Here is a 12,022-nt window from a genome sequence, read left to right on the forward strand (position 1 = left end):
AAATCCACAGCGTGTCCACATTTTTATTCATTTTGTGCAAAAATGCATTTAAAGGTTTATCTGAAGCTTAAGTTAGTTGTATCAAGTGGATATCTGCCACATTTTAGCATCAAATTCCCCCTTTGTGTTTCCTCAGACAGTGTTTCCCTGTTTAGCGGGACACAAGAAGAGGGCCTTTGGGGCTAAAAAAGACTAACATTGAAAGATATCTACTTGATTTGACTCATTTGGACTCTGAAGCTTCATATTAGCTTCAGATAAACTTTTAAATACATTTTTACACAGAAGGACTGTGGATTTTGTAATAATAATAAAAATAATGACATTATTTAAATCCTTGCCTACCTAAAAAATAGAGTGTTACCTATCAGGAAAAGACAATAGTGCTTAAAGTACAACATATTCAAAAGCTCATGCCATGGTGTAGTATTGAAGAAATTACATGTCAATGTGTTTGCTCCAGCTTAGGAAGTTCACATACACAAAAAAGTAAAAAGGGATTGAATAAGGTGTCCTAAGCTTGCAGCTAGAATATGTAATTAACAGGCAATATTTTTTGTTACCAGACCTTTCAAATTCATGTCAACAAATGTAGGACAGACACCAGAGCTCATAAAGAAATCACTGACATAAACTTTATTTTCCCTGTAGTAGTAGCAGTAGATCTCGTGGACAGTAAATCCGAGGGGAACGTACAGTGAATGCAGCATAACAACACAGAAGGCAGTATCTTTCAGTTGTCTTTTTTCCGAACAGGTTGCGGAGGGAAGAAAATCTCGCCTAGGTTTCGAAGTAGCCCTCGGCTGTAGTAGTGTCTTTTAGAGTGATCTGGTGTTGGGCTACAGAGATGGTCTGCTGTTGAAGCTGGGTGGCAGTGCTGACAAACGTAACCTCGACTTTTGTACCACTCGTTGGAGGTCTGGTTGACAACAGCCAGGTAGGAATGGAACAGGGCATAACCCGCCAGCAGGAAGAAGACAAAGACCAGAAAGCCCAGCATAAAAACGATTCGGGGGAAGGTGAGGAATAGATGCTGGAAGGACAGAGGGAAAAACATTTCAACATGAGATATCTAATTGGAAAAACATGGCAAACATTAGATTTTCAGAATAATTAGAGCCTTTTACTTGATTTAAGTCACTTCAGCTAGTAAATGTCCTATTAGAGCAGCATATGTATAAAATGATATACAGTATGTCAGTGGTCCTGAGTCTCACCTGTACAACAAACAGAGGCCCCGTTGCTTGCTGCTGGCCATATTCATCTATATAACTGGCCCTCATAAGCCCTGACCGCAATACAGCATGAAACAGCATGTCTGCTGTCAGTAGGGCAATGTCGCCTGCCATGGCGCACACGCTGAAGAGGTAAAGCAGGAAGTAGCATGTGTTCTGAGCACCAATACAGTTGTTCACCCAGACACAGTGGTGGTCAAAACGCTGAACACATCTGTTGCAGACCCCTGAAATACAAAGTGTTGATAGAGTGAGAACTACTACAAGGAAAATGTGTTTTTTCTTTTGGCACTTTTCTTTCTTTGAGCACAAAAAGTGTACAATTATGTTACTGTTTGTTACTTTTATTTCTAACATGCTGGTTTGAAGATATTTTGCTACAAAAATGCACTCCATGTGGAGAATGCCAGAAAGGGCACAGAAGGAATAAGTTTAATCAGCATTGATACATTTCAAGTATTTTTGTAAAGGTAGAGAAACTACGGGTACAGCATGAACCCAAGAGGGAAGAGAATAGCTGCTACAACAGCAGGACTCACTGCAGTGTTTGGAGCGGGCCGGTTTGACGAGCTGGCAGGTTGGACAGGAGACTCCTGGGTGAAACAGTCTCCTGTCATACGGATAGATGTGTATCTGGCCAGCGACTTTCTTCTTTGTCACTGTGCCTGTCAGATGGTGAGTCGAGAGGAGCGGGTTGAGAAAAAAATACAGCACTGTGTAATAACACAAAGCACATACTAGTGCTGCATGATTTCAGATATTCTAATAAAATATATTTTCTCTGCCTATTCTTGTATAACACCATCTGAAATGATCTACAGTAAGTAATACGTTTTATGAGGAATTGATGCTACATGCAACTGCTTTTCTGCAAACCCACAACCTACATTACACGGGCCTTCTAACCAGTAGTAAAACCACTCTTTAAGACTAAATTGGATGAATCTATCATGTAACCTTTCATGGAAATTAGGCATTTGCAGCAAATGTAACAGTAGTAGGCATGTGAACAGCAGAAGAACTCAAGCACACTGACCAAATAAAAACTACGCCTTTAATATGAAAAGACAGAGAATTTAGGTAGAGTTTGGAGGGTAAATGAGCACAGTAGCTGCATCTGGCATTCCCAAGATCAAGGTAATCAAGGTGTTCAAGTCTTACATATCTCACATGGAGCTGTGTCAGGATGCGTTTCACCTTCCTTTCTCATGTAAATATGTTCTAGCATATATGCTGCAGCTAATATAAACTTCACCTGGATCTCTCTTGATGCAGAGGTAGAAGAAAACAGACTTTATGGCCAGCAGGAAGTAAGGCACAGACAGGCTGGTCAGAGTGGTGTCCATCTCCCTGCAGAAGCCAAACACCTCATAGGTGAACTCTGCATACACAGCACCCTCCAGCAGGATATGCAGATAGATGAACATGTTGTTCCTATAATGAAAGGCAAATGACAAACACTGAAGGTAAATACATAAGATAAGTTGTCTGAGGCTAAAATGATAGAGTGCAGAGTTTGACACTAGATGTTTCACACTCACCTGTTTAAATTAGAGAGTTTCTCTGTGCTCATTGAAAATCTGATTTTAAGGGGTGGGCCTACAAGCATGATTTGTAACATCACAAATAGTTTGGAAGCCAATCCTAGTACGATATTCAAGGTATACAAGAGTGATGTGGAAACTTAAAGCCTCCAGTGCACAAACATTGAGAATGGACTTTATAGTGAAGTATGACTTTTTAATGGGGGGAGAAGGAGTAAATGTCATTTTAAGGATTTTAGCAAGATAATTATACTTTTTCCCCTGAAAAACCACATCAAACACACATTATTGTTCCAAGCAGAGTATTTTTGTTTGCCTTAATACATGTGTGGAGGAGACCTTTAACTACAAACCTTTGATGAAACAGCCTGTGCAAGGTCCACTGTGAAAGCTTTTGAAGCCATTTGGGCGTGAATGGTGAAATTACCTGTGAAGGAAATTGACAACAACTGTAAAAGCAGAGGACGTGTTTTCATTGTATTGTGAGAAATTAGTGTAACAACGCCACACAGCGTCAGGTTGAAGAAGTACAGTTAACTTTTCTTACCTTTACTAGAAAGTTGAAGAGGATAGTAAAGGGGGTTTGCTGCTGGCCTGAGTATTTGCAGACGAGGACGATACATGTTAGCACCACCGCGACGTATATAGCGAACAGAGTGAGGAAATCCATGTCTCACCTGGGAGCTTCATAGAAACGAAACAACAGGTGTTTGTGGAGCAAACTCAAGAAGAACATATGGTTTTGTTACTGCTAAGTTTTCCAATCATTTTGTCCCAACCTGGTGAAGATGTCTACACCCAAAAAACGCAGATGTAACTGAAAACGAGTCTGATAAACAAGTTTACGTTAGCACGCTAGGTCAGCACCCAACGTTAGCGAACCATACCGACCCTCCCATTCAAAGCTTTTTAAATCTTTCATCTCTCCTCTTACCTCCTAGTCGAGCTCACACATAGCTGCCTTTTTAGTGTTTTATCTCACGTCAGCATAGCTGTTTGGGGTTTCGTAGCGTGTGCCGTCAGCCCCACTTTCGGTCCATGCCCATGTCTTGTAAACAATGCTAGTTCCTTAGCATCGACGTTGCTAACTACAAAGCTAACAGATGATAGGTTGGGTTAGACCTCCCTGCTGAGGCTGATACTGCTGCTTAGCTATGAGAGGAAAAACGTCTGTTTCAAACAGTATGCTGATATAAATGTGATACAAAAGTGGAGAAAATGGTATTAGTTTGCATTATGTCAGTAAACTCCTGTTTTTAAAAGCTTATATATAACTGTAAAATAACTAGTCCACACTTGTGCAGCTCTTATGTATAGTATGGTTTTCTTTGTGAATAGTCAGACTAATGTTTTCACCCTTTTTGGAATATATTGAACGTACTTATCTTAATACAGACTTTCTTATTTATCCACAGGGGCATCCCATTTTACTGTCTTTAGCATGACAGGCTTCAGTTTTCCAGACTCCTGTATGTTCAAAAAAGTTGAAGAGTTTGTCTTTGTTCCTGAATGAAGAGCAGATATGGTGCATTTAGGCTTTCTCCTGGATTCAGCAGGTCAGTTAATGTCATGCAAGGAGCACATTCCTGCTTCCAAATTAGAACAGAAATTAGACCACTAAAGATGACTGCACTGTCTTGACCTTTTTTTTGGCTTCACTGTCTACATAAATGACTATCTCAGAGTTACTTAGTTGTTTTTTCTCTCTGTCACTGACATCCACTGCTCCACACAATGCAAAAAGGCATCACAAGACACCTCTTGGATCTGGTTGCTGACTTGGCCCGACACTCATATTACAGCTCACAGTGCTGGAGAGGAGAGCATTACTCAGGAGCTCTGCATGCACGTCTGTGGATGCTGTTTAAAAAGGTACGGTGTGTGTGGTTGTGCTTAAGCCTTTGTGGGTTATACTGGTGTTTGTATCATTTTAGATGATTTTAAATGTTTGTGGTGTTACAGAGGTTATTGCTCACAAAATATTGTGTATTTGTTGATACATTTTGAAGCTGAGAACTGTTTCTGAAACTTTTTCACTCTGTGTTCTCATAACAGTGATGAAGTGCCAGTTTTGCTATCATAAAGAGAAAATATAATCTAATGTATAATGTAGACATACTCAAATGTACAGTAATAATTATTTCAAGTGATCATTACAATTGGACTAATTAAGCGAAAAGGCTGAGACAGTTTTATCAGACTCAGTTGCCTGTGAAATGTCATTTTCTGTCTGTCTTCTTGTCACACACGAGTAACCGTCTTGGCATGTAAGTGGAGAGTTTGATTGAAGTGAACAGTGTCTGTTTGGAGATACAGCCATTCGTGTTGAATTATTCAGTTGGTACCAGACGGGCTGTTCCTTATTGTGTGCTTTGCCACTAATGACGGTTCACACTCCAGTAGGTCCACCTGAAGGCTTCCTTACAGGTACTTTCTCTTCAGCTGAGATGAATTCTCATTTTAATACTGAATGCAACTTGTTAATAGAGAGGGATTAATAAACTGAGAAAAATCGTTACATTAATTGATAATGAAAATAATTATTAGTAGCAGCCCTGAAGCTGTCTGTACCTGAGGTACCCTAACAATAAGTTAATACTGTTTAATACAGTAACATAATATAATATTATATAATACTCTCTCTGTGATATCTTCCCTCTCGACATAATCTCTCATATTCAAGGGTGGAATTAGCTTTTTTAAATTTACTCGTTGCTGTAATTGAATTTTTTTTTTAAATTAAATAAATCTATAGGGAACTCTACCTTCTGTAGTATTTTCAGTCATAAAAATCACTTTTAACTATGATCTCCTTTTCAAAAAAACAAACTCAATAACTTTTACTCTTTAAAGTATCAGTTATTGCCACTTACTTAAATATATTTCTAAACGACCATCTTCTCAAAAGTAAGTCTGTAGCTTTGATTAATACTGCAGGTGCATTTTAAATGGTCAGCAAACCCACACAGGTGTTTCCACTTCAGACTAATTAGACCCTTGTTGAGGTTGAAGTTGGGTGGAGCTTTGCTGGGAATTACATGAGGTCACCAAACTCTCAGGGGGATGTCAATCAAAATCAATATGTAGACACCCATTCAGTCCTCAGAAGAGGTGTACCAGATGTACAATGTTGGGACTTTAAGCAAGTATTTTTCACAGATAATTAAGAAAAATATCCCCCATGTAAAAGCACTTCTGCTTGAGTAGGTCATTGCAACATTGTTCCACAACAACCGCCACCAGCAGTTTAAACCTCAAAGATATAACATTTACAATGACATAAGAAAAGCAGCAAATCGTCACATCAGAGCTGTGACTGTCAAATGTCTTGAATTGTTGTTGATTCATTGACTAATCAACACAAGAAAGACCTTTCTAATGTAAGTCTCACATTAACTAATTTTTTTTTCTAGCATGTGGTCATTTCACCGTCGCAAGAATATCGTGCGGGTACTACAGCTCTGACCTTTTCACTCCTATCTATCACTTGTCTATAATAAGGACTGCAACCAACATTTTCATTATCAATTAATCTGCCCATTTATTTTCTTATGTTTCTTTTGGTCTAAAACATTTGGTTTTAAAAATGCGTCTTGGGTGATCGAATTACAAGTGGACAATATTAAATACAAGTGTAAACAACCACCAAGACACATTGTGATCCAATCACTCTAACCACAGTGGTTTGGGACGCATTTGACCATATATCTCTTGTGGTGTAAATGCTCATGCGTCCCTGAAAATGACGTAACTGGAAAATATGTCATCAATGCAGGATGTGATAGTTGCTCTTCTTGAAACATTTTAGTTTTCTTAGCTAGTCCGTGCAAAACAAATCTGGCACTTTTCAGGCGACAGACTGACTTAATAGCTATGCACGGGGCCCTTGGACCCTCTAGCGGAAGTGACGTAGGCAGTAACAAAATCTGAACACAAATGGTCAGCTGGGCACTTTGGAGATGCATGATAGACACAGGTGTAAACGATGATGTCTCTCGGCTGTCCATTTGTGTTCGGATAACCGAAACACATTTTAAAACCAAGTGTAAACAGACTCAGAGTGGCTTTAAGATGATCTAACTGTTGCACCTGTTCTGTACTATCAGTGAAATGTCTGTTTTCACTCCTGCTTTGACTCAGCTCAGCCTCCGATTGAGACTGTATCTTGACACTGCAGTGATCTGTCACACTTTCTGACTTAAATACAAGGCTTTCACAATATTCTCTTACTATAGTGAGTGTAAACATCCATCAAGGGAGGGGACCATGTGTTCCTACAGTATTAATAACCGGGGGTGGAGGAGAGCTGAAGATTCAGCCCATAATCCTACTAATCCTGCAGGCTAAAGTCTTAAATTGCCCCTGCTCCTTCTCAATGGACTGAACATTTAAATCTACTCGCACACATGGAGACACACACATGGACGCACAGAATTCCAGGCAAGCAGACGCTCCAATTAGTACTCATCAGGCTTTCTTGCATCGACGCAGAGTGATTCTGGGCCAGGAGCGGTCCCTCAGAGAGCCACCTAGCCAAGAGAGGAGGAGGAGGAAAAAGACACATCGGTGTATTTATAGAAAAATGAGGCCTCACAATACCCTTTTTGGAGAGAGAATTATTAAGGAACCGAGGTGCGCGGGTGCATGCGTCCCAGTTTTCTGATTAACACTGTGCAAGCAGGCTGGCCCAAGGATGAATCAGGAATGAGACGCAGGACCAACTCCTTGACACACCCACAGAGAGACTGCACTCGCTTTTCATGCACACTCACCCCTTGCTCACGAGGAGACTGCTGTGGTTTCAGAGTGGAGGAATGGGTCAATGTTTTGAGTTCGTCACCCTTTCTGTTTGACTTTGGGTTGTGGGGTGGTCAGGGGGGAGTTGGGTTTTTTTTTTCATATTATATTTGAGAAGACAGATTGGATAAAAGTCTGACATTCAAGATGAAGAAGTTTTTGCAAAACAAAAAAGGCAGATACTCTTTTCGGCAGAGCAAACGGGGCTCTCGGTATCCATCTAAAGATTTCTGTAAGTCTTTTATCAGCTTCGTCCACTGTGTGAGTCCTGCTGTGCTGTGGTTTTGGAGGCTGTGGATCACATCATTAGCCTCCAGCTGAGCTGTGGGGTTTATAGTAGATTATATTTAGCAAAAACCAACATCTCAATTTCTGTAATTCTGTATTTATCATTTTTGAGATGTTTTTTTTAGTTAATGCTGTCCGGTATCTTACCTGCGTAGAACTCATCAGTGCAGCCAATGGTGTACTCCCATTCTTTATTGCATAATTACTATTCAACAGGAAAGACGTGCGTGTGCACTGAATGAAAAAAATTGCTGCAGGAACTTTTGTCTCTCAAGCTAATTAAGGTCACAATCTCTGCGATGCCTTAATTTGATTGGCTGCTTTGGAGTTTGTGAATCAGGTCAGGGACCGCTGAGTGTGTCATGGTTCAGGGTAGAGGGTTACAGAGCCGCACGCGATAGTACAACTTGAGACACAGGAGAGAGCAGGAAGGAGAAGAGACAGGGCACAGATGTATCTCAAGTTGTGTGTATAACATGCAAAGGATTATTTGATCTAAGGGTTCTTTTGCAATGTCAGTAGACTGGAGTGCATTGACTGCTGTGGGTAAGTTTATGTGTTTGAATGTGTTTGTGTCGTTTTCTTCATGTTTTGGCTGGACCGCAACAGCGGCGCCAGCCCCATAAACGCAAATGTCTGTCCCTGACTGACTGACTGACTGACTGACTGAGTGATGAAGTTACACCATTGGTCGGCCAAAGCCGGTTGAAGGTCGCCGAAGCTAAGTATCCCAGAATGCATTTCGCACCAACCGGCAGCAATGGCGGTGATTAAGCTGTCGTAATTTTCGCTGTAGGACTGTTAATATGTCACTTTATTCAGTTTCAGGCGAGAAAGTAACCATTTAGATTCCCATTGTTTGGTCAGTTTATCCAAATAAGGCCTATTTGGAAATTTTCTCTGATGTTTTCGGAGATGTGACGAGCTGCTAGCCGGGTGAGGCAAGCTAGTCCTGTCAGCTAATAGCAGCCTGACTTCTGAGATGATCAGCTGGTTAACGTCTGTCGTCATCCCGCGGAGGAAATGATCTGACAAACTGATCTGTGCAGCTCTTTGGTGATTTACCACTGCTCTAATGTCTTTGTAGCATTTTGATATATGATATAATTCCTTTTTGAAGATAAATGCTTGTCTCACAGATGAAATATAACAATTATAGCTGCCACATTAGTTTGTCTGTAAAGTGAAGCTTTACTGGACAGAACAACAGCGCTGCCTCTGGGGCTCTATAGGCTGTAGGCTGTACAGATATCACCACATTTCAATAAATATAAACATTTAAAAATCAACAGATCAGTCTATATTAACTAACTTTATTAAGCTATACAACAGTTTGGATTTTTATTATAGCTACATTACAGACTGAATAACATAATTTACTGCATCTCTCTGTCAATGAGATTATTTTTTTGTGAAAAAAAAAGTATTAGTTGAGCTTTGAGATTATTTTGTCACAGTACAGTCAGGTAGGTGTGTTGAAGCTGAGTTGCTGTTGTTCCAATTGTAGAATGATCGTACTGCGTCCTCGGAAGTTTGTACTCCTGAGTCAAACTTGCCAAGTCCAAACTAGCAAGTACGCAAGTCCGAATTTGGCATACTTGGTATTGAGAAAGGCCCTAGGTCAAATTGACCTCAGTCAAAGCCCGGCGCACTTCCTGGGGGCTTGGTTGCCACTTCCTGTATCCATCGTTTCAAATTAAAAGCCCTCTAGCGTTTCATACACGGTCCAGCCATATACCAGGTTTTGACCTAATCTTGTTAGCATACTGTCTCTTCAGTGAAGCTCCAAAGTGCATTAGAGATTGTAGTGCGGGACCCCCACACCTCTTGGATCATTAGACTTCTATGGTCACTTTTCTCCCATCCTACAGTCTTACATCCTTTTTTTTTTCTCCCACCTCATTCACTACCCTCCCCTCATTCAAGTCCTCAGCATGCCTACGTCCAACCAGGGCTGGCCTGAGGAGTTTGGCTTCCAGCTGGGTGGGAATGGACCCAGTTATATCCTGTCTGTGGAGGAAGGGAGCAGCGCCCACCTGGCAGGGTTGCAGGCCGGGGACCAGGTCCTGGAGATTGAGGGCCACAATGTGTCAACGCTGGGTCCACAAGCCGTCATCGCCATCGCCCAAACTCAGAAGAACATCCCTCCCAGCATTGGAGTGGTGTCCCGCATACAGCAGGTGTTACACCTGTTGAATTCATCACAGCAATACATATGTAGATTAATGCCTGTACAGCTACATGTCATAGTGAAGTTATCAGTAACTGTATGTCCAGATTGGAAATCTGTTGTGGTGTTTTTGAAAGTGGGTCTGGGGCAAATTCTTTGATATTTTCTTTATTCTTCATTTTCTTTTCCTGCATTACAGATGGACATCATACCAGGTCCGGACGGTCGTTTTGGATTCACCATTGTGGGAGACTGCCCCCTGCTGGTGGAGGACTGCTCGCCTTGCTCCCCAGCTGGTCGCGCGGGTCTGAGGGCTGGGGATTACGTCATGGAGGTCAACGGCATCCCCGTCAGGCAGCATGAGACAGCCGCAGCATTGATCAAGGCCTCTCAGGGGAGGACGCTCCGTCTAGGGGTGTTGTGTCTCGGCCCACGGCAGAAACACAGCGTCAGCATAGAGGACAGTCAGATGGGAGGAGAGGGGGCGAGACTGGACCGCAAACACAAGGCTCTTGAGTTCAACAGGAAGGTACGGGCAGCATGAATGGCTGAGTCCAAGTTAATTTCAACAACTGGTCAAGTTGAGCACAGATGGGGAGTTTAACCAGGGCTTTCTACAAGGATATGGACAGTGGGGAAAAGTCGCCAGCTAAGAGGCAATTTTTCTCAGTCCATGCCCCCTGGAGAAATATTTTGTCTGTGAAAGCCCAAATTTGGTGGCCTCTGGCACATTATAATGCCACTATTCCATCATATACACTGATCTTAATTATTGCATATTTAGTTTGCCTACCCAATTGTAAACATGTAGTGAACTATTGTAAAGGAGAATCATACTTCTTGTTCATTTTAGCTCATACAGTCTATAAATAGCTATTAATATTTTAAACCTCCCCTATTCCTGACTGATCAGAACTTTTGTAATTAAGAATCATTAGACCATATTTATGTTTTTTTATTTATTTATTAACACTTTCACTGTGAGGTTTATCAAGACATGCCACAATGATGGTTAATGTATTGTTTTACTAGAAACATAAATGCACTCTTCTATTTCTAGCCTATGTTTTGGTTGTAAATTAAATTATTTATAAAACCTGTGCCAATAATACAGTAACTCTAAAGTAACAAAACATGAATCACTAGACTCAAATCATATAAATCTACTGAATCAACTGAATTTCTAGTCATCTTCGTCTTCGTTTTCATCTCTACTATCAGTGTGAGGCTGAGGCGTAGCCTACATTTTCCTCATATGACACAGGCCTGTTACTTCGACAACATTGCCTGTTTTAGTGTGTTTGCAATGCGTCTTAGAGATGGCTCTGCTGTAAAAAGCATTACGTAAATAAAGATACTTCATTAATTAGTTCATTCATTAAGCCCATAAACGTCTGTGTGGTGTATATGGAAAATGCAGCGCTTTCAGTGAACTTTTTAATACTTACTGCGCAATCATCAAATTGCTGCCACCGGTGTTTTCTGGTGTTTTTTCCTGAAGTAGCCTGTCTAATGAGGATATATCCTGTCTGTGCTATCAATGCAGTTCTTAATGTGTTTTGTCATCAATTATTTTGCTAATATTTGTCAAACACTGAAGACAACTCTCCGCTCACTACTTGGCAGTACACAACCTCTTACCTGAGTGCTCACACACATTCATATAGAGTACGTGGGGGCAGGACTGATACAGACAGATAGGAACATTTCTCTATCATCATGCTGGCATTGTTTTGCAGCGGAGGCTAATGGACGTAAATGTACACACATAGTGAATCGCAACTTGTTAATTAAAACCATTTTATTAGAATCAGAAATTATTATAATAAAGTAGCTGGCTGGACTTAAATGAGTAGTCGGCCATTTGGTCGGCAGCTGGCGTTTATGGAAAGCTCTGGTATAACACCAAAATAGCATACAGTAAATCAGCTTAATTCTTCAACATCTTTCACATTTGTGTGTGGGATTTAAACTAATGAATCCATAAA

At 40.9% G+C, this 12,022-nt stretch overlaps 2 protein-coding genes across 5 annotated transcripts in view; one reads left to right on the top strand and one right to left on the bottom strand.

The window, feature by feature from the left end:
* Nucleotides 1-610: 610 nt before the first annotated feature.
* Nucleotides 611-5,669, bottom strand: zdhhc4 (zinc finger DHHC-type palmitoyltransferase 4). 2 transcript variants are annotated; one of them, XM_067575717.1, is made up of 7 exons: nt 5,545-5,669; nt 3,327-3,463; nt 3,133-3,206; nt 2,491-2,669; nt 1,775-1,900; nt 1,218-1,462; nt 611-1,033 (listed from the first exon to the last, which is right to left on the bottom strand). In XM_067575717.1, exons 2-7 carry the CDS (start codon nt 3,447-3,449, stop codon nt 734-736), a joined length of 1,047 nt encoding a protein of 348 aa, XP_067431818.1. In that variant the 5' UTR covers nt 3,450-3,463; nt 5,545-5,669; the 3' UTR covers nt 611-733. The 2 variants fall into 2 exon arrangements, with proteins under 2 accessions (XP_067431818.1, XP_067431817.1); XM_067575716.1 differs by lacking the exon at nt 5,545-5,669 and adding an exon at nt 3,714-3,849.
* The window catches only part of grid2ipb (glutamate receptor, ionotropic, delta 2 (Grid2) interacting protein, b), a 50,790-nt gene continuing 42,163 nt past the window's right edge, over nt 3,396-12,022 (top strand). Inside the window, exons 1-4 of one of the 3 annotated variants that reach the window (XM_067575706.1) lie at nt 3,396-3,485; nt 4,195-4,651; nt 9,791-10,044; nt 10,234-10,563. In XM_067575706.1, the coding sequence (XP_067431807.1) occupies nt 9,799-10,044; nt 10,234-10,563 (576 nt within the window). In that variant the 5' untranslated portion in view covers nt 3,396-3,485; nt 4,195-4,651; nt 9,791-9,798. Of the gene's footprint in view, nt 3,486-4,042; nt 4,652-9,790; nt 10,045-10,233; nt 10,564-12,022 lie in introns of those variants that run through there. The other 2 variants (XM_067575707.1, XM_067575708.1) reach the window with 2 other exon arrangements.

Source organism: Thunnus thynnus, chromosome 20 (assembly GCF_963924715.1).
Source record: "Thunnus thynnus chromosome 20, fThuThy2.1, whole genome shotgun sequence".
NCBI lineage: Eukaryota > Metazoa > Chordata > Actinopteri > Scombriformes > Scombridae > Thunnus > Thunnus thynnus.